The 27,593-nt window shown below is 38.6% G+C and overlaps 2 protein-coding genes across 2 annotated transcripts; one reads left to right on the top strand and one right to left on the bottom strand.

Annotated features, from left to right (window-relative positions):
• Positions 1-18,321: 18,321 nt before the first annotated feature.
• LOC140853471 (G-type lectin S-receptor-like serine/threonine-protein kinase LECRK4) lies at positions 18,322-25,502 on the top strand. The gene is made up of 2 exons (XM_073248190.1): positions 18,322-20,528; positions 25,352-25,502. The coding sequence occupies exons 1-2, from the start codon at positions 18,322-18,324 to the stop codon at positions 25,500-25,502; spliced, it is 2,358 nt and encodes a 785-aa protein (XP_073104291.1).
• On the bottom strand, positions 23,159-25,157 carry LOC140853288 (uncharacterized). Its single transcript, XM_073247734.1, has one exon. The coding sequence runs from the start codon at positions 24,974-24,976 to the stop codon at positions 23,159-23,161; it is 1,818 nt and encodes a 605-aa protein (XP_073103835.1). The 5' UTR covers positions 24,977-25,157.
• Positions 25,503-27,593: the final 2,091 nt, after the last annotated feature.

Raw genomic sequence — 27,593 nt, 5'->3', positions numbered from 1 at the left:
TTGAAAGAGATCAAGAAGACTCACTAAGTATTTTGGGTGTAAATGATAGAGCTTTGAGATATCACAAAATTTTGTTAAGATCTTGTAAAGCAAGCACTCTGAGAGGGGAATTATCTAGAAGCTTGAGGACGACATGAAGGTTGAGTACTTTCAAAGTTTGAAAACTAAGGTAAGTTAATTTCGAGGATAAAATTATTTTAAAGGGGACAAGAATGTGATACTCAGACCGTTTGGCCTAGTCCATTGAAAAAAAAAAGAAACAAAAGGCCCAAGGGATATCGGGGAAGGAAAGAAATTCCTTCCCTTTTCCTATTTGAGTCAGAGAAGGAGTCCGACTTCGGCTCCTTCTCAAACTCATCAGAGGCTAGGAAACCCTAGCCTCCATATATCATCTATAAAGCCAAAGCCCACCCCCTAATGCACCAGTGGTTCTTCATCACCCAAAAAAAAAATTCTTGGCCTTGCAGTTGCCAACACTGGAGCTAATGGACAGTGTGTTCCACCTTGCCGGTACCCTCTCAGCTTCTATCCTTGCCTTGTGCAACCATTGGTGACTGGGATCTCATCATAAATCATCTAGATCTAGCCAAGTTCAATCTCCTTTATTTTTTTTCCTTCTTTTGTTTTTGCGAACCACCATCAATCAAGGCTTGTTGCTTAGAGTCATCACCAGAGGGTGACCCAAGATGAATACTGCCATCGCTACAAGCCACCTTGAGTTCCTTTTTATTCAGTCAAAGTAATCCATTTCCCTATTTTGTTTTTGATTTTTCTTTTTCTTTCCATTCAGTCGCCCATTGCCACCACCAGTTGCTATCGCAGTTGCCACTAGGGTCATCATCTCTTCACCATTGGATGCTACCATAGGTTGCTGGCCTCAGGCATCTGCTGCCATGATAGGAGGAAGAAAGGGAGAAATGGGGGAAATCCCCTATTTGAAGAAAGAAGATGAGGAAGTGAGAGAGAGAATTATTCTTTTCTCTCTCTTCTCTTCTCTCTCATATCTCTCTACCTTTCTCTCTCTACCCTTCTTTCCACATCTTGAATTTAGGGATCTATTAAAAAAATTATTTGGAAGATAGATTTAGAAGATTTGATGGTAGACCCCAAGTTGATCCTAGAAGAGGGTTCTCGACTCGCTCTGTGTGATCATTGACTCTCAACCCAACCTTTGCTAGGCATTGTTGGATTTCATCATCGATAGTTTCTATTGAGCTATAATTTGGTTCTTGATTTGTAGTTTAATCACTTGGATTACCTAGACTGGGCTAACACTGGTCATTAGATGCTACAAGCCATGCCCTTCTCCACCTTGGTTTAGGTCAAGCAACCTTGCTATTATAGACAATCTTTGTCATATTCTTGAATCACCAGCTAAGTCACCTAGATTTGACCCACTTGGCCTACTGGATGCCATTACTCGACCAGCTGTGTTCTTCTAAGTTTTCTACAATCAATGATAATCACTTTGTGGCTCTTTCTAATAGTTGGTTTTGATTCTGGATGGGAACAATCATCCAATTAAGAAGATGCTGAGCAAGGGATTATATGCCTTAGTTTGTAACTCAAAATAAAACCCTAATTTCTTATTTAATTATTTAATTTAGAATTAAAAATTAGATTTAATATTAATTCAGATATTAGAATTTTGGAATTAAGACACTTGCAATAATTTATTATCTTCATATGCGGATGGTTGATCGAAGATGAATTCGAATTATATCGATTAATTTGACATGCTAGGCATGAACTAATAAATAATGGTAACCAAGTTTTTCATCAATAGAGGTAAGAATCTATATACATAGTCACCAATATATATACTATTTGTCCTATTAGATTTGTATCGTTGGATTTGTGTTGATGGATTTGTCTTTCCTTGAGACACTGTTGTTCTTATATAATTTTTCGACATGAATACATTATGTGTTGACTATATATGTGTACCAGTGATTATTGATACGTATAGTTATATGGTTATGATATATTTATCTGAAATATTTTGTTAAATTGAAATTGATTTGATGAAATAAATATGTAATAATCGGATGCATAACAAATGATTTGGATTAATCTTGTCATGGGATAGCGGTCAGGAGCAAATGCTTGAGACAACCTCCACGGGCTTATGCATGGGATAGCTTTTAGGAGCTTATATCTAGGATAGCTTCCACAAGCCTATACATAGATTAATCTCAAGGAGATTATGCCTGAGATAGCCGATCGGAGCTAGTGCCTGGAACAACCTCCATGGGCTTATATGCAGGATAGCCTCCATAGACTTATGCATAGAAATTTGATCAGTCATGGAATGGGACATGATCTTGGTTAATTCTAAGCCAGAAAAAAAATAAGAAATCTAGAATTGTAATAAGAGAAATAGATAACAAGATACATGAAACGAATGCTGAATGAAAAGTTTTACTTGTTAGCATATGGTGACACACCTCTTTTGATAGGATAAATATTTGATACATGTTTATATGGGTGTTTGAGTTATTATGAATATTTGATATGAGATTATGAGATTTCAAGCTTTATGCTTTCACTCTAATATTGCTTATTATTATTTTTAAATGATATTATTATATTGATGTAGATGTATGGAGATTTTTGTTGGACAATAAATATAATAACCTGCTTAGGAAAAGAAAAGAAAAAAAATCTTGAAGCTTAAATCCCCTTGCATGAATCTCGAAGCATGTAAAAAGAAATAAAAAAAATAGAAACCTTACATATTGTGAATGTGAGGCAGGGGGAAGGAAGACTCCCAATAGGAGTCTTCTCATTCTTCATTTTTGGTTAGAAAAAGGGATCCTAAGATAGTCAAACCTTTGGATCCATGGTCTATAAAAGGCCCCTCCCCCTCCTTGCTATCCTGTCTCAAAATCCCATCCAGTGTCGATGAGAAATCCTTGGGCTTTTCTTTGATTTTTCATGGAGGATTTTTGGAATTTTCTCCCTTTAACCTTTGTTTTGGTTCTAAGGGGGTTGTCATTCTTGGGATTTAGGCCGACAAGTTGTCGATCAATGTAAAATATAGTCATCCCTTATTTCCCCTCTTTTCTTTTCTTCCTTCAAGTCGATTGTCGCACTGGGCTTGTTGTACTGTCAGTGGTCGGTGCAGCTGTCGGAGTGGGATTGGGATCTCACGTATGGGGAAGGGAGTGGTTGGCTCTAGTCTTCCACACATCTATTTTTCCAAGCAAAAGAAACACAAAAGAAAAAAATAAAAAGAGAGAGAGAGAGCTTCTCTCTCCCATCTCTCTATCTTCTCTCTATTTTTCTCTAGAATTTTCTCTCTCTAGATTATTTCCCTTTCTTCATGGATTTTTTTCTAAAAATCCTATGGATCAGTAGAAGGTCCAGGTGTTCAAGTACACTTGAATTCATCGGTTAATCTTGGGAGGGGTTCTGAGCCTATGGTGTTAGGATCGTTTATCATAATTTTTTATCATTCTTAATCATCTATGATTTTTTATGTTTGATCCTGATCATATAGAGATATGGCTGTCTACATAAGGTGTCAAGTGAAGAACTTTATTTTCAAGTTGGTAAATTGAAAAGTTGATCCATTACTGTGTTTCAGTTAATCACCGATAAAGATAAAAATTCTTCAACACAATCATCTACATGATTATAGAACTATCTATATAGATGTACTTGCATGATTGTTGTATATTTTATATATATTGATATGTGATTATGCTTTGATGAGTTGATGTTGCATGGTTGTGATTGTTTACTATCTAATTATTGATTTCATATTGAGTAAAAAAGATCATGATTTAACATCATTGATGGGGCGTGAGTAGTATCTAGTTCGATCGATCATGCAAAAAATATGGTGTATATGCTAGATCAATCTCGGACTGGAGTACAGCATTGTTTTGGCTTATCATGGGCTGAACCATGACAGTGACTAATTCTACAAAAAAATTGAGTATTATCGATGGCTAATTGCCATCACTAATAGTCGGTTTGCTATTGCTAATACTATTAGCAATGACTTCTCATCGCTAAAAATCCAATGAAAATATCCTCATTGCTAATTATCATTATTAACGATGATAAGATCACCATCAGTAAGAACAATAATTAGCAATGATATTAGCAATAATTTTTCATCACTAATAATTTTAATTTTTTTAATTAAATAGAAAAAAATATTAGCGACGACACATTTATCGCTACTGCCATCGTTAATAGTTTTTTATTTTAAAAAAAAATAAAAAATATTAACAATAGTAATTTGAGTCACTAATGCTATCGTTAATAATTTTTAAAATTTTTTAAAAAATTAAAAAATTATTAGCAATGACATTTTGAGTTGCTAATACTATCACTAATAGTTTTTTAATTTTTTAAAAAAAATTAAAAATTATTAGCAATGGTATTTTGAGTCACTAATGCCATCATTAATAATTTTTAATTTTTTTTAAAAAATTATAATTAAATATTTTAAAACTTACTTGAATCATAATAATAAATAATAATATTTTTTAAAATCTGTTATAAGTAAGATAATGATTATGTAACACAATCATAAATATAAAATTAATTATATTATATTAAAAATATAAATTATATAATTTTACATTAAGATACTACTTTACAAGTATCAAAATTACATACATATAAAAAAAATTATGTAAAATCCTACTCATCATGCTTCTGCTTCTGTACGTCCTCTCCAGCAGCTAATAGATGAGAGCTGAATGTTCCAACATATGTAATAAAGAAAAATAAAATAGTATTAATAAATTTTGATATAAAAGTATATGTGTCGATATGGAGATGTATATTTCAATATACTATTTTGATTCTCTAATAGATTGTTCCTACACATTCTATTCAATGATATGGAGCTATAGACATCCCCAACCTATTATTTAGATGGTTAGATTAAATTTTTACACCCTAGATTTCACTCTCAAATTATTAATAAGTTTCGATATGAAAGCATAAATATCGATAGGAAGAGTATATTTCAATATACTACTCTGATTTTCGAACAGATTATTTTTATATATTTTATTCGATGATACGAAGCTATAGATACCCACACTATAATAAAATAGATTATTAGTGATAACAAATTTTCATCGCTAATAATCTATTTTCATCGCTAATAGTTATTAGCAATAAAATTTTCATCGCTAATATTTGATCGCAAATAATCACATCGTTGATAATATTTTATGATAAAAATTATATTTTATTGCTAATAATGATTATTTATGATGAATAATTTTTATTATTAAAAAAATTTATTTTATCAAAAATAATTTTTGATAAAAAATTTTAATCATAAAAAAATATTTACAATGAATATAACATAGCTAATAAATAAAAAATTAATAGTGACCAAAATTTTTTCATCACTATTAATTTAATTAATTTTTTTTGAGATAAATTTTTTAAAAAACTTTTAGCGATAAAAAATTTACATCACAAAATTTTTTTTTGCAATAAAAATTTTTCATCACTATTTATTTAATAATAAATTTTTTAAAAATCAAATTTAAATAATATTAGTGACATAAAGCTTACATAATAAATATAATAATTTTTGATAAAAATTTTTATCATTAATAATTATTTATGATAAAAAATTTTCATCATTATTAATTATATATAAAATTTTAATAATTTTATATTTATTAAAAAATTAAATTATCATACTAAAATATTTTTGATGATCAATATTTCATCAAAAATAATTTCATCACTAATAATTTAAATATATTTTTAAAAAAATAATTTATGAATATATATTTTAAATTTATATTTATAATATTTTTTATAAATTAAAAATAAAAATTTATATAATAAATCTATAAATAAATTTTATTATTTTATTATATTAAATTAAAATTATAAAAGATTTGAAATAAAAATAAAAAAAGTACATGAAGAAGCTGTCAAGTGTTGGCATCTGGAGAACGAGCTGGGAAAGAAGAGCACTCGAAAGAGCTCGGATCGACCTGTTGCTGCCTCATCAGCTGTATCGTCTGCTCCATCTATGCCATCTGTTTCATCATCTGGATTTAGAGCTGCTGATACTCATCGACGCGTGCAGCCAACTCTTGAGCTCGCTGCTAAGCTTGCTATCGATCCTCAGTAGCCTGCCTCTGCACCTCCGTCAGTCGAGCCTTGCACACAGAATGGATGTCAGCCCTAGATGAACGTGAGGATGAGGGAGTAGTGATCTCATACCCTAGATTCCTAACATAACAGAGTCTCGTACCAAGCATCTGATCACAGATCTCATCATCTGTGGGTGCGGTCGAGCCCTCAGGGATAAGCTGGGATCTCATGTCTGTCATACGGTCCTGAAAATTAAAGTTATAGCTATTTTAATTTTATAATAAAAATCAGACTATAAATAAAAAAATAATTAAAAAAACTTACAAAGAGCTCCTGACTTCCCATCATCCACTCCTCTGACCGTCACTGGTGGGTCTGCTGGTAGATATCGATCCTATCAGGAAGCTCGCCACTCTTAGCATCTCTCTGTAATTTAAGAATTAATTAAAAAAGTTTTAAATAACTAAAAAATTATATGCTAATTAAAAATTAAAAATTACTTACCATGTGCTCCATGTGATGAGCGAACGATTTCGAACCCCCATAATGCGGTACAGTCTAACTTGTCCGATTCACGATGTTCTGGGTACATCTTTTCTGTATAGTTACCAGTCAAATTAGTAGACAACAAATTTAATTTAAGAATAAATTATTCAATCATTAAACTCTAAAAAAAGAAGAAGTTTGGATATGTAACCTGATATGTTGGATCCTTATAATGCCGGCATATGACATTCTAATCATCCATAGTGATGCTGTCATAGGGCTGCTACTGTGCTGCCTCCTCCCCATGATCCTGCAGCATATGGTACCAATGCTGATGCATGTAATGACGATAATCCTTGAAATGCAACAAAAAATGAGTGTCCATGGCTCACCGCACACGATCCTCCTCAAAATCAATGATGTCGAATACACCCTGCCAATAACAAGTATTAAAAAAATACTATGCAAATTAAATATTTATAATATAATTTATTTTACCTATAAGTGGGTGTAGAAAATCTCTCTCTGAGTCGGTAGAATATAACGCCAATCGAAGAGCGTCATGGGGGCATAGCTGCGGCATATGATGCCCAACTCAGTCTGCCACGGCTTGCACCATCTCCTAATGAGCCTGGTGTAGCCAGCTGGTATCTCTATACAGAGATGCTATCTCGGGTGCTCGTGTCTCCAATGCTCTAGAGTGTGGTTTTTCGATGGACCTCATCCTCGCCTCACTATCGATGAAGACTGGCCTGAAACAACAATAAATAAATTATTAGTATGATAGCTATCCAAATAAAAGAATCAAATTTTATTATATAAAAAGTATAATAATACCACTTGAATCCATCTCACTCGAACCCACCTCACTGGGACCCGCCTCACTAGGACCCGCCTCATTGGGACCTGCCAGTGTAGGACCCTCTGACAATGGAGCTGGTGCGGCAACGAAGATCGGTGAAGGTGCCTCAACCTTCGGGATAGACTGTGAATGCGAATGTTGTCGTCTATCTCTTGATGCCATATCTGTAATAATTGACATATAAATGAATATAATATTAAATAATAATAACAAAAAATAAATTACATTCTAATGAATATAATTATATCGCATACCATTATTGCAAGAGAAGATTGAACGAAGAATATAGATCTACTCATCAATATTCGTATCTTCCTCGATGTGTAGATCCTTTTTGAATCACAATAATCGATATATATGTCGTCTTTTATCTCATTGTCATTTATCAACTGATCGTCACCTTCCGACTCATCAAGATTAAATATAAAATTAGCTTTAACTTTGTTGGATGGTAGATCAGCCCTATTCAAAGGTATCGTTACAAGTTCTTCATCAACAAAAAGCTCGGCTAATGTTTGTTCTTCTTGCTGAAAAGCTTTCTCTTTATGTAAATCTGAATTTTTATCCATCTCTAATCGGGTTGGTATGTTATATATGCCTCTATATGTTATTTTTTGTACAACATGTCAATTACCTCGATACTTTAGATCCTTCAAATATATTACTTGTTTCACTTGAGTTGCTAATATATACGGCTCATTATGATACCATGTTCATGTGAAATTTACACTGATAAAGTGTAAATCGATATGAATACTGATCTTTTTATTACTAATATCCTACCATTCACACTAAAACAAGAATACAGAATTACTGGACCCATACTTCAGTTCTATGATATCTACCAGTACACCATAATATTCAATCTCTTCTTCTCCTTCATATCCTATTATAGCAATCCCACTATTTTGGGTCCGTTATTGCATCTCAAGTTTTCTTGTGTGAAATCTCATTCCTCCAATGATACGGGATGCATAGTGATTAACCTTTCGATCGGGACCACATACTAAATCATACAACTCATCGATCGCACCCACTTCTTTATTGAAATACGCATATTTCATCTACATCATAACATAAAAAATTATGTTGGTTCAAATAATATTATTTATAATTAAATAAATAATATATTACTAATGCAACTTACAAGATCATCAAATTATTTTGTAAATTTTCTTCTATATTGATCATCAGCATCCGTATTATTCTCTCTACATAGTATACTCTTGTGCTCACTACAACAAGTTATGATTTTTAATTTTATATTGATATAAAAAAATTACTTAAAATATTAAACAGTATGCTAAGATAGTACTTACTCAATAAAATCTTTAATTTTTTTATAATTATTTAGAACGTAAAAGTGTGCCTTGGATAGCTCGTTCACGTCCATAAATTTATATCTCCTTGCATCAATAGGTTAAACTGTTTGTTTAAATATAGACAACGACGGTTTATTGTCACCCCATTTACGGTCTGTGTTATGATTTATACGATTGAATCTTATTTTGATATCGTCAAGATACATCGAGCAGAATGTGACACTCTCCGTAGCTACATATGCTTCCGCTATAGATCCTTCAGGCCTTACTTTATTGTGTACATATTTTTTTGAGGTACACAAAAATCTATAAATAAAAATAAATTTAAATTTTAGAAATATATTTACATCTTATAATTGATATGATAAAGTACATATAATTTCTTTACCTTTCAATAGGATATATCCATCGATAATGTACCGGTCCGACCAAAAGAACTTTCTTTGAAAGATAAACAGTCAGATGCACCATAATATCAAAAAATAATGATGAAATTTTTTTTTCTAACTTTCAAAGAATGAGTACGATATCCTTCTCAGATCTCTCAAGTAAGTTAATCTTCAATTTTTGACAATATAATTTTTAAAAAAATACTCCCAGCTCGATCAATACAGTTTGAAAATCACCACCCAAATAGCTATGCATGACCACAAGAAGCAAACATTGCATTATCACATGAGAGTCATGACTTTTCATACTAGAGATATTACTGTCATTGTTCCTAACACACTGCAATACGTTTGAAGCGTATGCATTAGGAAATTTTACGATTTTGAATCATCCACAGAAATTCTTCTTTTTCTCACCAAACAATAAATAACATGCAGGTGGTATAAAAAATCTCTTACCTCGATGAATTAAATGCAACTTTGATCAGATTCTCATTTTCTATAAATCAAGGTGAGCTTTTGTACCATCTTTTATTTTTTCTGGGATATTCAATACAGTACCGATGATATTATCACAAATATTCTTTTTAATATCCATTACATCCAGATTATGATGAAGTAGTAGCTGCTTCCAATACAGTAGTTTCAAAAAGATTCTTCACTTCATCCAATTCAGCTCAGCTTCAGTATGTTTTCGCTTGCGAGTATCCAATATTTTTTCAAATTGGATGTTTTTAATGACTTCAAGTTGTTCTAAAATTTTTGCTTCACTTAACTCCTTAGGTGGCGGATGCTAGTCGGACTTACCATCAAAATATTAGTTATAACGGGTCCTCCAAGAATAATTATCAGAGAGAAACCGTCGATGATCCATGAAACATATTTTCTATCCGTGCTTTAAATGTAAGGAGAATGCATCCCTATTGTATATTGGACATGTAATATATCCTTTGGTGCTCCATCCAGATAAGTTTTCATATGCAAAAAAATCATTTATGGTCTATAGAATCAAAGCATGCAACTTAAAATTACTTCGACTCACAGAATCATATGTCTATATCCTATTTTTCCATAGCTCTTTCAGATCATCGATTAAAGGTCATAGATATACATCAATTTCATTATCTGGTGCTTTCAGATCTGGAATCAACAGTGACATAAAAATAAATAATTCTTTTATGCACTTTCAAGATGACACATTATATACAACTAGCATCACAGGCCACATGCTGTAAGAGATACTCAGATTGCCAAAGGGATTAAATCCATCTGTTGCTAGATCAAGTTGGATATTACACGGGTCACTCGTAAAGTGCGAATGCTTTGCATCGAAGTCTTTCCACACTAAAGAGTTGATCGGGTGGCTAAGTATGTTCTTCTCTGAAATCCGTTGGTCATAATACCATCTCATTTCTTCAGCTGTCTTTGTGGACATACAATCTTTGAAGTTTTGAAATCAATGAAAAATATCTTAAAATCTTTTGAGGTATCTTTTTTGCTTTCCTATTATCAATTTTGTATCTAGGCTCACCACATTTTAGACATTCAGTTGCCTATTCGTTATCCTTATAAAATAATATACAATCATTTTTGCGAGCATGTATAGGAATATAGCCAAGTCTCAATTTTTGCTTATATATTTTTGCTTCAAAATATGATTTCGAAAGTCTCTCTCCATCGAGAAAAGCTGCTTTAATTAATGTAAAAATTTGATCAAATGACTTCTGACTCCATCGATTCACGATTTTAATATGAAGTAATTTTATCAAATAACTCTGACTCCATCGATTCAGATGTAGTAGTACTCATACATACATTTGAACAAGCATCCTGATGTAAATCATCTAATAATTCTCCTATACAACTATGTTCGACAGGTCCAGTAGCATTACTATCATCTTCAGTATCATCATCGTCGTGCACCACTTCATTCGGATCACCCTCCCCATGCCATATCCAACAAGTATTCTTCTTATCCATACCATAATATAGCAGATGCTCCTCAACAAGTGTTATGTGATGATATACCGTATTGACACATCTCTTGCATGGATACTTTATCCGACTAGCACTGTCAGTCTTATGCCATGCAAACTCCATAAAATCTCGAACTCCTTTTCGATATTCAGGTAAAAAAATATCTCTAGTATTCATCCAACTTTTGTTGATATCCATCTAACAACAAACAAAAAATCATTAACAACAAAAAAAAGGTTCAATGGTATTCATCCGAACTGGATCCCGATCCAAATTTTGGATTGAATCGCGATCCGAATTCCAATCAAAATCTTGATCCAGATCCAGACACAGATTATTTTATACAAAACAACATATATTAAAAAATACAGACTGAACAGTAACACAGAAAATATCCTTCCACCAATTTAATGAAGTAAGAATGCATGATCCTATCCATTTCAGATCATTACTAACAGGTGTCGCACTATCCCTTTCAGAAAAGTAATAATCTTAATATTGTTATTAGTAAATATTTTATTTTATTATTATGAAAATTTTGACAGTATTTCTCCATGGTTCTCCAAGTATATGATGTGAATATAGTGCCTATGCATCCTATCCACCATATACCCAGAGAACAGTGGACAGATAACTACTGAATACCACATAATGAAATAAAATATCAACTATTAACAACAATAAGATTATTACTTTTCTAAAAAGCTCAAATACAGAACATCTAAGAGTCGATCTCGATGAAGATCGACTCTTAAACGAAAATCTATGGCTCAATACAATTTAACTACCATCTTTGAACATACATTCGAAGATGGATTTCTAATTTATCAAAAAAGAGTAACTCTATGTTGAAATTTTTTTATAAAAAATTTTAATAATTTTTTTTAAAATAAAAATACTTTTTATATTTAATTATAATAAATAAAAATATATAAAATAGTATAAAAAATAATTAAATTATAATAAGTAACAGCAATGTGCATTGTGTTAGTGGAACAAAAAATAATTAATCAAATAGTTAAATAATTTTAATAGTAATACTAAAAAATTTATGCAACAAATATAATTAATCAAATAATTAATCAAATAATTTTTCTGACCCCATCTTCACAGGCCGCCCCCTCCCCGTCTCCCCCGATTGCCCCCTCCCCAGCCCCGTCTCCATCAATCGACATCTTCCCCGACCCCATCTCCCTTGGCTGCCCCCTCCTCGACCCCATCTTTGTCGGTCGACACCCTCCCCGACCCCATCTCCTTCGACCGTCGGTAGGCCCCCTCCTCGGCCCCATCTCCGTCGGCCGACACCCTCCCCAGCACCATCTCCCCCGGCTGCCCCCTTCTCGACCTCGTCTCCACCGGCCAACACCCTCTCCAGCCCCTTCTCCCCTGACCGCCAGCGGTCCTGTCCCCGGCCCCATCTTTTTCGACCACCGGCAGGCCCCCTCCTCGACCTCATCTCCCCCGACCGCCGGCTGCGCCCTCTCCGATCCTGTCTCCATCGACCGACACCCTCTCCGGCCCCGTCTCCGCCGGCCAACACCCTCCCTGGCCCCATCTCCCCCGATTGCCAGTGGCCCTGTCCCCGGCTCCGTCTCCTTCGACCGCCAGCAGGCCCCCTCCCTGGCCCCATCTCTACTGGCTGACACCCTCTTCGGCGACGGAGACAGGGCCGTCGGCCGCCCCCTCCCTAGCCCATCCCCCACCGGCCACATCCCACCCCAAACCCTCCCCGACCCCCATCTTCGGCCCCAGGCCCCATCCCCGTCGGCCCGGTCTCAGTCGCCACTGGCCCCATCTCTGCCGCCATCGGCCAACCACTCTCCGGCTCCCTGGTGGCCCAATCAACACCAAAAAAAAAAAAGAAAAAGTCTTGAAATTGTTACCTCCAAGGCCCCCATCTCCGACCCCAGACCCCATCCCCATCGGTTCGGTCTCAGTCACTATCGGCCCCATCTCTACCACCGCCGACCGACCACTCTCCGGCCCCCCGATGGCCCGATCAACACCAAAAAAAAATAAAAGAAAAAGTCTTGAAATCATTACCTTCGAGGCCCCCATCTCTGGCCCTAGACCCCATCCCCGCCAGCTCAATCTCCGTCACCGCCGGCCCCATCTCCGTCGCTGTCGGTCGACCACTGTTCGGCCCCCCGGTGGCCCGATCAACAAAAAAAAAAAAAGAAAAAGTCTTGAAATCGTTACCTCTGATGATGGATGGCGATGGATGGGATGACCGACGGATGCGAATGCGACGGACGACGACAGTGGACGGCGGACGGACGTGGATGCTGGCGGACGCGGCGGCAGGAAGCGACGGAGGGGAGAGCAGAGAGGGGGAGGGGTGAAAGGGATTTCGCACGAAATGGAGGGGGGAGAAGAAGGGTTTTGCACGAAGAGACGTGATGGGACGTGAACTATTAGCGACAAAATTTTTCATCGCTAATAACATTATTAGCAACCAAAAATAAATTTTCATCGTTAATAATTCAAAAAAAAATTTCTCCGATAAAAAAAATTTCCCCCCAAAAAAAATTATTTACGATGAAAAAAAATATTTCATCATTAATAACTCTATTAACGATGGAAAATAATTTTTATCGCTAATAATTCTCGCCAAAAAAAAAATTATCCCATTTTTTTGCTAAAAAAATTTTCTACCAAAAAAAATTATTTGTGACGAAAAATGTTACATCGTTAATTGGGTTATTAGCGATGGAAAAAGATTTTTGTCGCTAATAATTTTTGATGAAAAAATATTATCCCAATTTTTCAAAAAAATTACTATGAAAATAAAATATTTCATCATTAATTATCTTATTAGCAATGAAAAATAATTTTTATTTCTAATTATTTTTTATAAAAAAAATTTGGATGGATATTATTTTACTATATATATATATATATATTAAAAAAATAATCCATTATATGACCTAGAACTCACACACAATGCAGCGGCTCAAAATTAGTTAATAAATATATTGGATCTCAGTCAAGTTTGTTCCAATCTCTATTCTTGAAACTTTTTAAAAAAAATGATAATGATGAATAATATTTATTGTAATTGGGCATATGCATAAAGGGTATTGTTTTTGTAATTTGAAAAAGATACGTGATTTCCTCAAGCAAGAATAAACTAGAAAAGATATTAATTTATTTTTATATATTTATTTTTATATTAAATCTAAATTTCAAGCCTGCCGCTGCCGCCCGCCGTCGGTCATCGACGGTCCTCCGTCGCCTCGATTCTCGTGCCGACTTCAAAAGCTCGTATCTCCTCCATCCGAGCTCTGATTCAGGTGATCTTAGTCTCGTTGGACTCCATTTTTCACCACAAACCTCGCTGTGGGCTCAATGTGGGTTGAATCTCGAGGCGTCAAATCCTAACAATCTTCATCTCGACTCGATATTCGGCCTCCTCCAAACTCCGAGAGCTTCTGGATCTCCTCGCCCCCATATCCTGGGGCAATCGCCTGCTGATCATGGATGGGCAAACATGGGAGTCGAGCCAGGCTGCTCGATCCCATCTCCGTCGTATGCTGTGCTCCTCCTGACCTGAGACCTGCTCGAGGCATCATCCTGCGGTAATAGGAATCTTACCTTGCGACGTCGCCTCTCGTCCTCCCGAGTCTCCTGTCTCGTGCCCGATCCACCTCCTGGAGCTCCACCTCGCTCTGGGCTCCGCCTGGCTCCCGATGCTCCACCTCGCACTGGGCTCCCTACCAGGTAATAATATCCTCTGCTCCCCTTCTTCCCCTCTAGCATAATCCTATTGCCGCGTAGCACCCTCAGGATTCCTCCACCAGCGACCGTCCTACAGCCTCTCGAATCCAGTCTGCTAAGTGAGATAAGATTCCGCCTGAAATCGGGTATGTATCGGACCTCCCCCAATCTCCTCACTGCACCGTCATGTGTCCTCCAGCTGACCATCCCAATATCTCTGATCGCACAGCTCGATCCATCCGACAGATATACAGTGCCCTCACTGTTCTCTAGGGAGTCAAACTGCTCCTCTCTGCAACATACATGATAGGGGCATACAGAATCTAATATCCACTACTGGGAAGAAGTAGATACCTCGTCAGATATCTCCAGGACATCTCCATCTGAATCGCTGCCGGCCGTCGCTACAGCAGCCACCGTCCGATTTTTCAGTTGAGGGCAATCTCTGGCTAGATGCCCCAACTCCTCACACCGGTAACACCTGGTTTTGCTCAAGTCCCTCCTGGACTTAGACCGCTCTCGTTGCGATCTCCTATCGCTCCGTCTACTGCCTTCTGCACCTCCAGAAGCCACCAAAGCTGAGCTATCGCCACCTGAGCTCGAAGCTGGGTTCTCCCTCCTGAGAACCTCGTTCTGGAGTATCGCCGCGATGACCTCGTCCATCTTGATAGTGCTCTTCCCCACTAGAAGAGCAGTCACCAAGGACTCGTACGAAGAAGGAAGCGACGCCAGCAAAACCAGCGCCCTGGTCTTCTCCTCAACGTTCTCGCCAACGCTGAGAAAGTCGGTGAGGATCTTCTGGAAGTGGCTCAGATGCTCCTGCATGCTCTGTCCCTCAGTCATCCGCAGTTGGTAAAACTGCCTCCAGAGGAAAAGAGTGTTGGTGAGAGACTTCGCCATGTACAACTTCTCGAGCTTCGACCACAGCACCGTCGGGGAAGTCTCACTCAGCACATGGATCACCACCTCATCTGCCAGGTACATGCAGATGGTACTCACCACCTGCATCTGTAGCCGTTTCTAATCCCGCATCTCTATGGTGGTCGGCTTCTCATCGCACAAGAGAGCATCGATCAACCCCTGTTGGATGAGCATGTCCTTCACCCTTGCCTGCCACAAGGAGAAATTGCTCTTACCATCGAACTTGTTGATCTCCATCTTGATTGTTCCTGTTTTCTCCATCTTCAGTCTTGCTCACCACCACTGCAATCTGCGTCCTTGTACCGCCTTGCTCTGATACCACTTGTTGGGTGGATGTCTGGCCAGGACACCACCTCCCAAGATCCTTTCAGTACTACGCGATGCAGCAGGAAGAAAGAAGAAACAAAACAAAAAGAAAAACAATCAAAATACGTGGATCAGCCATAAAAGGGCTCGCCTCCACGGGGCATGCAAACTTCACTATGAAAAGAAAATTTTACAAGAGGAGACCTCACCCTCAACCCTTGTACACCCAATTCTCTCTCACTAGAAGTTTCCCTCACAAAAGCTCTCTCTCTCTTGAAGACCCCCCTGAACCCCTGAAGAGTCTGGTGACCGCTGTCCAGGAGCCTCCTGCTCCTTCTCTCACAGCAGCCTCACGCCTCTCTCTCTCCTCTGGTTCGTACAGCGGCGAGAAAATCCAACCACACTTCTCTGTTCGTCTCAGGCCCTTTTAAAGGGTTAAACAGAGCTTAAAACCTAATTAGATTAGGTTTAAGAGTCCTAAACAAGCCAAATCAGCGTCCCAGACCGTCGGATCAAGACCGGGAGCCACCTGGGCCGTTGGATCGTGCTCCGGTCCATGGAATAGTACCGTGGACCGTGAGAAACGCGTAGGAAACGCCCACGCGGTCCACAGGCCCTGCTGTGGACCTCCCGGTCCACGGTGGACCGGGGCAAAGGAGCCGTGGGCCTGGGTCGCGTGTCCCGCGTGGGCCTGGGCCTGGGTCGCGTATCCCGCGCGCCGCTGCCGCCCGCCGCCGATCGCCGGCGGTCTTCCGCCGCCTCGATTCTCGTGCCGACTTCAAAAGCTCGTATCTCCTCCATCCGAGCTCCGATTCAGGTGATCTTGGTCTCGTTGGACTCCGTTTTTCGCCGCGAACTTCGCTGTGGGCTCAATGTGGGCTGAATCTCGAGGCGTCAAATCCTAACAGATGCTTTCGGATATCTACAAGAAAACAATATTATAGTAAGAATAAGAAAAGTTAAGCATCTCTGTATCATCTATTAAATATTGTTAATATAATTCTCAACGATGGAAGTATCTTACTTTTCCCATTTTCTTCAAAAAAAAAAGGTCCTGTGCGCACTTTGCATTATAGAGTGACGTATAATACTTAAATGACTGTCACCAGAGGATGGACAACCATCAACAATGATATATACCATCTAATGATAGCTGTCTGACTTTATGATTGGATGATGTAGTGGTTGTCAAAACGCTATGCAGTGTTGTATTGTTCTACCAAATTAAATAAATGTTGTTTCATCAAGAGCCACGATATACAGCACCAATCGAGTCACTGGTGCATTCACTCCTGTATATGTAGCTAGAGAGGAATTGACGACCGTGTGAATCACTTTGCACCATGTGAGCCGCTCTGGAATATCATTTTTCTTGGACTATATGCTAATAAGCAAAATATCAATTAGGAATAACTCATTATCAGACTTTAGCTCCATTAATTCAAATGAGAGTCTAGCTGAAGCGTGAGAGATGCGGAATTGCAGGTGGCTTCTAGATGCAGGAAAACCATGCAATCAAATTAATGCTGCTTCAATTTGCTTATAAACATGACATTCCCAAGCAATTGCCTGCCTGGGACACGGTCAAGAACAGGCAGATTCTTGCGCTAGCGTGTAACAAGCTGGCTCAGAAGCTTTTTTCGGTAACAAGTGATCAAGTACAATCAAGAGATCATGAGACCAGCTAATACTGGAGTAATAATGTTGAGTGGGGGCAAAGCGTCAGCACTTGCGCTCTCAAAATAAAAGAACGTGAGCTCACCAGCTTCAATCACGCAGTCGATGTGTTTACATTGGGTCAACCCAAGGAATGTCATTATCATTGCTGAGTCGGCTTAGGGTTGTATTCTTCTTGCGAAAGAATGAACCACGTTCTTGCGCGGCATCAGCTATTGGATCACGCGTTGCACAGATTGCAAAGTACTCCAAACTTTTCATTCATCAGCCTGCACAGATCATAAAGTGGCCAATGCGCGATCCAACGATTGAAGTGATGAAAGAAGTTGAATCATTATTTCGCGCGAAGGATACAAACCGAATCCTACCGAGTCATTTGCAGTACCGCTGTGTTTATTTTGGGACAGCCTGTTGCAGTTTACTTCGGGTCAACCCAATGAACCTCTCCTTTTGTTGCTTAGACATTACCAGTTCCCGTTTTTCCTCTCAACTACATGCAATCAGTCCACAAAAGAATTTATAGAGCTCAAGATATTAGCAAGTCCTTGCAATCCTTTCTTGGTCATTTTCTCTAATGGCTTCAGCAATATCCTACATCCTGTTCCTCTCCATCTTCTCATCAACGTTTGCACTGGGAGCAGCTCAACCAAGGCAGCCCAACATAAGCTTGGACACCTCTCTCCATCCCACCGCCAACCCTACATCATGGCAGTCACCAAATGGACGTTTCGCCTTCGGATTCTACCCAGAAGGCACGGGCTTCTCCATTGGAATATGGCTGGTGGCATCTCCTGAAAACTCCACTGTTATATGGACAGCAGACCGAGATGATCCACCGGTGACCAAAGATGCTGTATTGAAGCTAACTAATGAAGGGCTCAAGCTCCTCCTCCAACACTCAGAAGGGAGGCTCATCTCCAACCTTTCCACAGGCAACGATGCTTCCTCTGCTTCCATGCTCGATTCCGGGAACTTCGTCATCTATGACTCTAACTTTAATGTCATATGGGAAACCTTTGACAATCCAACGGACACAATCATGGCAGGTCAAGAGCTGCACTCTGGATCTAAGCTCGTTTCCAGCGCATCAGAAACCAACCACTCGAGTGGGAAGTTTCAGCTCAGCATGCAGACTGATGGGAACCTCGTTCTATATCCTGTGGCATCACCAGATCGTCCAGAGGATTCTTACTATGCCTCCGGAACAGATGGAGATGGCTACCAGAGCTTAAATCTGGATGATAAAGGTTCGCTGTACCTGCTCAACGACAATGTCACATACAATCTAACAAGCGGCTACCATAGCGGGACAGCGCTGGTGCATCGTGCAACGCTTGGTGTCGATGGGATCTTCCGGTTATATTCTCACGATCTCGAGTTAAATACAGAACAGGTATTGAAGAAATTCCCAGACGTAACAGATCCGTGTGCGGTCAAGGGAACCTGTGGTGTGAACAGCTACTGCACTTCCGCAAATGGACAAGTGGTATGCTCTTGTTTGCGTGGTTTCGATTATCTTGATGCTAACAGGACATCGAACGGATGCAGGAGGAACTTCACGGCCTCTGGTTGCTACTCGAACAATGATAACACGACATACTTGTCCACTCTGGACAACGTAGCATGGATGGATGGTTCCTATGCTGATTCACTGTCTGTAACAAGCGATGAAGCTTGCAGTGATGCATGTTTGAGTGATTGTAAATGTGATGCCGCTCTGTTTAAACACAATACGTGCAGCAAACAGGTGTTACCATTGAGATATGGGATCAGAGATGACTCCACCACGACATTCATCAAGCTGGCTAACATAAGCGCTGGAGGATGGCCTGTAATTAATAGCCGTCCAGAAAGCCCTTCTGCAGCTCCCGTTGTTATTATCAGGCGAAAGTTCAGCGTTAAGATTTCGATTGTGTCAGCGGCTATTATTGCTTGTATAATTTCTTCCTTGGCTACTTTAATTTTCTTCTTTTATAGGTATCGAGCTGGAAGGTACGGAAGGTTGTGGAGAAATAAAGAACCAGCTCTGGTGGACGAAATAGCACCCAGACCTTTTTCCTACCATGAGTTGAGGGAAGCGACCGATGGTTTCAAGGAAGAGCTAGGTAAGGGAGCCTTTGGAACTGTCTTTAAGGGGACCTTGCCTCGTGGTCAAAGAGTAATAGCTGTAAAAAGACTTGAGAAGGTGGTGGATGAGGGAGAAAGAGAGTTCCGAACAGAGATGAGGACAATTGGAAGAACTCACCACAAGAACTTGGTAAGACTGCTTGGCTTCTGTGATGAAGGTACTAACAGGCTCTTAGTCTATGAATACATGAGCAACGGATCGCTTGCAGACCTCATCTTTAAGGCTGACGGACACCCAGGTTGGGACGAGCGGGTAAGGATTGCGTTAGATATCGCTAGAGGGATCCATTATCTGCATGAGGAGTGTGAAACTCGTATCATACATTGTGACATAAAACCTCAAAACATACTGATGGATGATAATTGGACGGCAAAGATATCAGATTTTGGGTTAGCAAAGTTGTTGATGCCAAGTCAGACCAGAACATTTACGGGCATTAGAGGGACAAGGGGTTACCTTGCACCAGAATGGCACAAGAATGCGCCGACAACGGTGAAGGCAGATGTCTACAGCTTTGGCATTGTATTGCTCGAAATCGTATGCTGCAGGAAAAATATGGAATTGGAAGCTGAAGAAGATGCAATCATGCTTCTGGACTGGGTCTATAACTGCTTTATGGATGGAGAGTTGGAGAAGCTCGTGCCTGATGAAGTAGATATTGATAAAATTGAAGAATCTCAAATAAAAATAATAAACACTTTTTTCTTATGGTGAAAAGATGACAAGAAGAATACTTGCTTCACACACCACAATGGACAAATCACCTTCCTATTTATAGATGCCTAGATGCCTTTTTATATTCCATAGCATTTAATTCATGCATGGAATACTAAGAAGCATTTACAGAATTCTATGTATTCTTCATCTATCAAGAAGCCTATTTCTTTTTACAAGGAGGCCTTTCAGATTTCCAAGAGACCCTTTAGTTTTCCAAGAGGCCTTTTAGTTTTCCAAAGTCATTTAATGATAAGTTTAAAATAATCCAACAATTCCCCCCTTAAACTTGTTCATCTTGGTGCTATGACTCCAAGCATCTTCCTCAGCCTTTGATAGTCTTCACTTTTGAGTGATTTTGTGAATATATCAGCAACTTGTTCCTTTGATTTGCAATACACAACCTCCACAATTCCTTTTTTGACTTGATCACGAAGAAAATGGAATCTAGTGTCGATATGTTTGCTTCTTCCATGTTGGACTGGATTCTTGGCTAGCTCAATAGCAGATTTGTTATCAACATTGATCTTTATAGGCTCTTTTTGTGGATGACCCAATTCTTCTAGCAAATTTTGCAACCATATAGCCTCACATACACATGATGCCGCTGCAACATACTCCGCCTCACATGTAGATAGTGCCACAATAGATTGCTTCTTTGAGCTCCAAGAAAAAGCATTAGCACCAAAATAAAAAACATAACCGGAAGTGCTCTTCCATTCATCAAGATCTCCACCCCAATCACTATCAGAAAAACCAATTAAACTTGCATCATTGGAATGAGCATAAAACATACCATGATCAAGAGTTCCTTTAAGATATCTAAGAATCCTCTTTGCCGCCATCCAATGTGACTCCTTTGGATGCTCCATATATCTACTAATCAAACCAACTCCATAAACAATATCGGGCCGACTTATAGTGAGATAGCGAAGACTTCCAACAAGACTTTTGAATAGAGTCGAGTTCACCTCCTTGCCTTCTCCTTCTTTACTAAGTTTTTCTCCATAAGCCACCGGGGTGTTTACTTCCTTACAACTCTCCATTTTGAATTTTTTTAGAATATTTCTTGCATATCTCCCTTGAGAAATGAAGATGCCATCTTCTCTATGCTTTACCTCGATGCCAAGAAAATAGGACATCAAGTCTCCACCCGTCATTTCGAACTCCTTGCCCATAGCTGCTTTGAATTCATAAATCATTTCCTTGCTGCTACCTGTCACAAGAAGGTCATCTACATATAAACATATTATCAAAATATCATCTCTTTTTTTCTTCACATAGGTGGCATATTCATAGGGGCACTTGACAAAGCCGTATCCTTGGAGATAATGATCGATCCGTGTATTCCATGCTCGGGGTGCTTGCTTCAACCCATACAAAGCTTTTCGTAACTTATACACTTTATCTTCCATGCCTTTAAGGATATAACCCTCCGGTTGCTCAATATAAACTTCTTCTTCAAGGTAGCCATTGAGAAATGCTGACTTCACATCCATATGGTACATCTTCCACTTGTGATGAGATGCAAGTGAGAAGATAAGCTTCACGGTGTCAAGTCGAGCAACTGGTGCAAAGACTTCATCATAGTCGAATCCCTTCTTTTGCTTGTAGCCTTTGGCAACAAGACGAGCTTTGTATCTTTCTACTTCTCCATTAGCAGTGTGCTTCACTTTGTACACCCACTTAACGTCTATCACCTTTTGTCCTTTTGGAAGTGTAGTTAACTCCCACGTATTATTTTTCTCTAGGGCATGGATCTCCTCCTTCATTGCCTTTCTCCATTCAGCTTTCTGCACTGCTTCATCAAATGTTAGAGATTCAACATCAGCAAATAAACAATATAAATCAACTTGTTCAACTGCTTCTGTTTCATCATAAAGATCATTAAGACTTCTAAATTTTCTTCCATGACTTCTTGTTGATATAGAATGACTTGAAGAAGCCGGTGTAGCTTGTGGTGGTGGAGATGATCTTGCTGGTGATAATATTGGTTGGACAGCCTCCACTTCTATGTTCTCCTCAGCTTCATTATGAAGTGGTACATATTTGGTATGAGAATCTGTGCCACTCCAATCCCATACATCATCTTCCTTGAAGACCACATCTCGACTGATGATTACCTTATTTGCCGTTGGATCATACAACTTGTAGGCTTTGGATTGCTCACTGTATCCTATGAAGATGCACTTTTGGCTTCGATTATCAAGCTTTTTTCTCTTCTCTTGTGGCACTTGGGCATAAGCAATGCTCCCAAAAATCTTCAAGTGGCTCACTCCTGGCTTGTAGCCACTCCAAGCTTCCTTTGGTGTCATTCCTTTGATGAACTTTGTCGGACTTCGGTTGATGAGATAGGCTGCACATGCCACCGCTTCAGCCCAAAATTGCTCGGGAAGGTTCTTCTCTTTCAACATCTTGTCATGTCAAGGATGGTCCGATTTTTCCTTTCGGCTACTCCATTTTGTTGTGGAGAGTACGGAGCAGTGAATTGATGTCGAACTCCTTCTTCATCACAATAGTTCCTGAAAGTATTTGACATGTATTCTCCGCCTCTATCGGATCTCAAAATTTATACTTTATAGTTACATTCTTTTTCAACTAAAGATTTAAAATTTTTAAATGTAGAGAGTGCAGCCGACTTTTCTTTAAGAAAATAAACCCACAACATTCTACTAAAATCATCAACAAATGTTATAAAATATTTGTTACCACCATGAGATTCTGGAAGAGGGCCGCATATATCAGTATGCACCAACTGCAATGGTCTCATTGCTTTCCAAGACTTTCCACCTTTGAAGGGAGCTCTTGTATGCTTTGCTAGTGTGCACTTTTCACAAACTTCATTTGGATAATATATATGCGGAAGACCTTTCACCATACCATCTTTAGATAGCAATTTCAAACTTCCAAAATTTAAATGTCCAAGCCTGAGATGCCAAAGCCAAGAAGGGTTCTTGATATCCACTTGCAAGCAATTTTGCGAATCTGTCTTCAAGAGAAGAGGAAACATCCTGTTCTTCGCCATCTGGACACAAGCAATCAGCTTCCCATTCCAATCTCTTAAGGTTAGTGATGACCCTTTCATATGAATTATATAACCCTTCTCCAAAAGTTGGCCAATACTTAGAATATTACTCTTCAAGTCTGGCACATAATATACATTGGAAATAAAATCAGACGTACCATTCTTTTGTTGAATCATGATCTTGCCTCTTCCTTTGACGGGAACTTTAGAGAAATCCCCAAACTTCACATCACCATGCACCCCTTCTTGCAACTCCACGAATAGGTCTTTTCTTCCACACATGTGGTTTGTGGCTCCTGAGTCAAGAAACCACACATTCTTCAAGTCTCCATTTTGTTGGCATGCCAAAAGAAGAGTTGGCTCTTCTTCTTGGTTTTTGGATTCGGAGTAGTTGCTTTGCTCATTGTTCCAACACTCATAGCTATAATGCCCATATTTGTGGTAATTATAGCATTGAACATTGGATCTTGCTTGGTCACGACCTCCATTTAATCTTCTACCTCGACCATGTTCACCTCTTCTACCACCTCTTCCATTGTTGAAATTTGGAGTTCGGCCTCTTCCACCATTGTAGCCTCCTCGACCATGACTACGGCCTCGACCACGACCACGGTAGTTGTTGCCACCACCTCTTATGTTGCTACTAGTATCTCGAAATGCTTGAGATTGCCCTTGATCCTTTCCTTTTTGATCTTTGGCCTCCACCTTTGATTGAAGTATTTGCTCTGTATTAGCTGCTTCAATTTTATTTTGCTTCTTTTGTTCATGGACTTGAAGTTTACCCATCAACGCATTGATGGATAGAGTATCCACATCATTAGCTTCTTCAATAGCGACAACAATATGCTCAAACCTCGGTGTCAAAGACCGAAGTATCTTCTCTACCACTCGAACATCATCTATCTTCTCTCCATTCCTCTTCAATTGGTTTACGATAACCAATATTCGAGAAAAGTAGTTGAAGATATTCTCCGTCTCCTTCATGGTGGCGACTTCAAATTCTCCCCGTAATTGTTGTAGTCGAATTCGCTTCACTTTTTCTTCTCCTTTAAATATGATGGAGAGAGTATCCCATGCTTGCTTTGCAGAAGTTGCCTCAGCAATTCTTTCAAATGTCACCTCATCCAAGGCTTGATACAATTGAAACAAAGCTTTCTTGTCTCTCCTCCTTGTAACTCTCAAAGCCTCCTTTTGATTTTGATTGTACCCTCTCTCTTGATCTGGTGTAGGCTCGGTGTAGCCATCATTAACGATCTCCCATAGATCTTGTGAGCCAAACAATGACTTCATCTGGATACACCAATTCCCAAAGTTCTCCTTAGTAAGCTTTGGGATTTGCATTTGCACACCATCACTAGCCATTTCTCTTAGGATCAGTCTTCTCAACAAGACAAGGCTCTGATACCAAATGATAAAATTGAAGAATCTCAAATAAAAATAATAAACACTCTTTTCTTATGGTGGAAAGATGACAAGAAGAATACTTGCTTCACACACCACAATGGACAAATCACCTTCCTATTTATAGATGCCTAGATGCCTTTTTATATTCTATAGCATTTAATTCATGCATGGAATACTAAGAAGCATTTACAGAATTCTATGTATTCTTCATCTATCAAGAAGCCTATTCCTTTTTACAAGGAGGCCTTTCAGATTTCCAAGAGGCCCTTTAGTTTTCCAAGAGGCCTTTTAGTTTTCCAAAGTCATTTAATGATAAGTTTAAAATAATCCAACAGATATGACAGAGTTGAATAGGCTTGTCAAACTGGGGCTCTGCTGCACTCACTCAGAACCGGGTTCTCGGCCTAGTATGAAGAATGTGATGATGATGCTGGAAGGGAATGCAGACATATCAGTTCCCCCATCGCCTGGATTTAGTTCCTGATCTGCAAGTGTTGTCAAACCTGTCTAAAGTCCCACCTGATAGCTAGCTATGGTGCTCTCTCCATTCAAAAAAGATGGGTATATATGGTGATTTCCATTTCGAATAAAACAAGATTCACTCTTTGCATTTTTAAGCAACTGTATTTCTGATTATATATGTTTTTGAATTTGAGAACCTAATGATGCAGTATGCAAACTTTGTATTTGTAATAACCATCTTACTTTATGTCAAAGATGAGTAGCCGTTTCCATGTAAGCATCTTTCAAGCATTTTACAATTTTACTCTTTTCTTGCGATACTTTCTCATCAACTTAAGCCAACTTCAAGTGAGAGATACATTCGGATATCCACAAGAAAACAATGTCATAGTAAGAATGTGAAAAGACATGCAGGATGCAACATTAAAAAAGAAAGATAAGTAGGGTAATCATTGAGAGAATTAACTAAAGGCAACCAGGGAGAGACTCATACAATTTTTGAGCATTTCTTGGTTCACTTTCTGGATTATCCTGTTCAGCTAGGGTGCTAGTGTGCATTATGATGAATTTGATCTGCCAGGTTACGATCAGTGTGTATTATATTTGCATTAAACAGGTCTATGTGGTTTTCACCTCCACATGTAGTTGTTGCAGAGCTCAAAGGGATTAATCATGTGGTTTTACGCTGCATATGGACCGTTTTTGCCCGCATGGATATCTGTATGAAAAAATAATTTGGTATTTTATTTTCGACTTGGAAACTTTGAAGTTGCCTACCAGCCACTATGAGAAGTTACTTCTCCCATTCTGTTTAATAAACACATGGATCTGGGGCAGACTTGGCGGGTTTGATGGCTGCAGTTATCGGTTTCTAATGCTTCTTTACTTAATTTCCTGGCATTCTAGAACCTGAAGATTCTCAAAACACTTATTTAAGTTGTTCCGCCCTTTGAGGCATACAGGGTACACCAGCTGTTATCATAGGGAGTTTATTTTAAAGTTCCATTAGTCCAGAAATGTCTGGCATGCATCTACAGTTCTCTGAGGTGAATCCTTTCCAGTTATCTTCCTTGCTACTTTTTCTCACTATTCCTCTTCATTTTTATTCAGTTTTTATCTAATCTAAGATCTTGAAATATATATGGAATCTCACAGATTTTCAACTAAGTACCCTATCTTATCCTCCTAAGTATGCAATAATTTCTTCAATCTACAGAAACCTTTACAGCAAACTTTTCCTGCTCTGCCCTTGATTCTAGAGTCCTATTTTCCAATATATGTTATGATATTAAACTTGAAGATCTTCGAATACTAACCTTGCAAATCTTGAAAAAACTAGTGTGAGGCAACGTCAGAAAGGCTTTGCCCAGTTTCGAAGTTATTACTTTGAATAAGACAAACACGAATAGAAGATTCTGGCTCCCAAGTTTCAATCTTGATATGCGAGGTGTTAGAATTGACTGTTAACCTATCATTAAACAAGCAACTATTGAAAAACCACAACAAATTAACCTTGCACCATGCGTCCAAGTTTAGCACGAACGCATAAAATTTATAAAATCTCTATATATGAATAATTAACCTCAGCATTACTACATCAGCTGGAGTGTTTAAATCTTTTCTAGAACAGAGGTCAACCAATATCTCAGTTCAAATCTGTACCCATATTCAGCACCCGGGTTACTCGCCATAGGACATTTGACCTTCACCGAAATTTCCAATATCAGGGACAGACGGGGCAAGGAAAGAGAAAGAGAAGGCGATGAAGACGTACATCCTTATCACATTCTTTCACATGGCGAGATCATAGGTGCCACATTCTTTCCAATGGTGTGGCCCAGCAGGAGAGAGAGTAAAAGCTAATACCTAGTTAGCTACGGTATGGAGATAATATGGAGCCAAGTATGGCATCCATGTGTTTCAGTCAAAAAAAAGTGTGGCATCCATGTGGGACACATCTATTAAAATCAGGCCCCACAAGCAGGCAACCATGGCAAGCTTTTCGAACAACTAAAGAAGCAGGCAAGCACGGCAAGCCCTTCCAACACGGAAAGAAGTGGGCAATCATGGGAGGAAGTGTTAGATGTTCTCCCGCAAGTTTATCTTTTATTAA

The sequence above is a fragment of the Elaeis guineensis genome, chromosome 13 (genome assembly GCF_000442705.2).
Source record: "Elaeis guineensis isolate ETL-2024a chromosome 13, EG11, whole genome shotgun sequence".
Taxonomy (NCBI): Eukaryota; Viridiplantae; Streptophyta; class Magnoliopsida; order Arecales; family Arecaceae; genus Elaeis; species Elaeis guineensis.
Note: the sequence above shows the minus strand (reverse complement) of the source record. Positions and strands in the feature narration are given on the sequence as shown.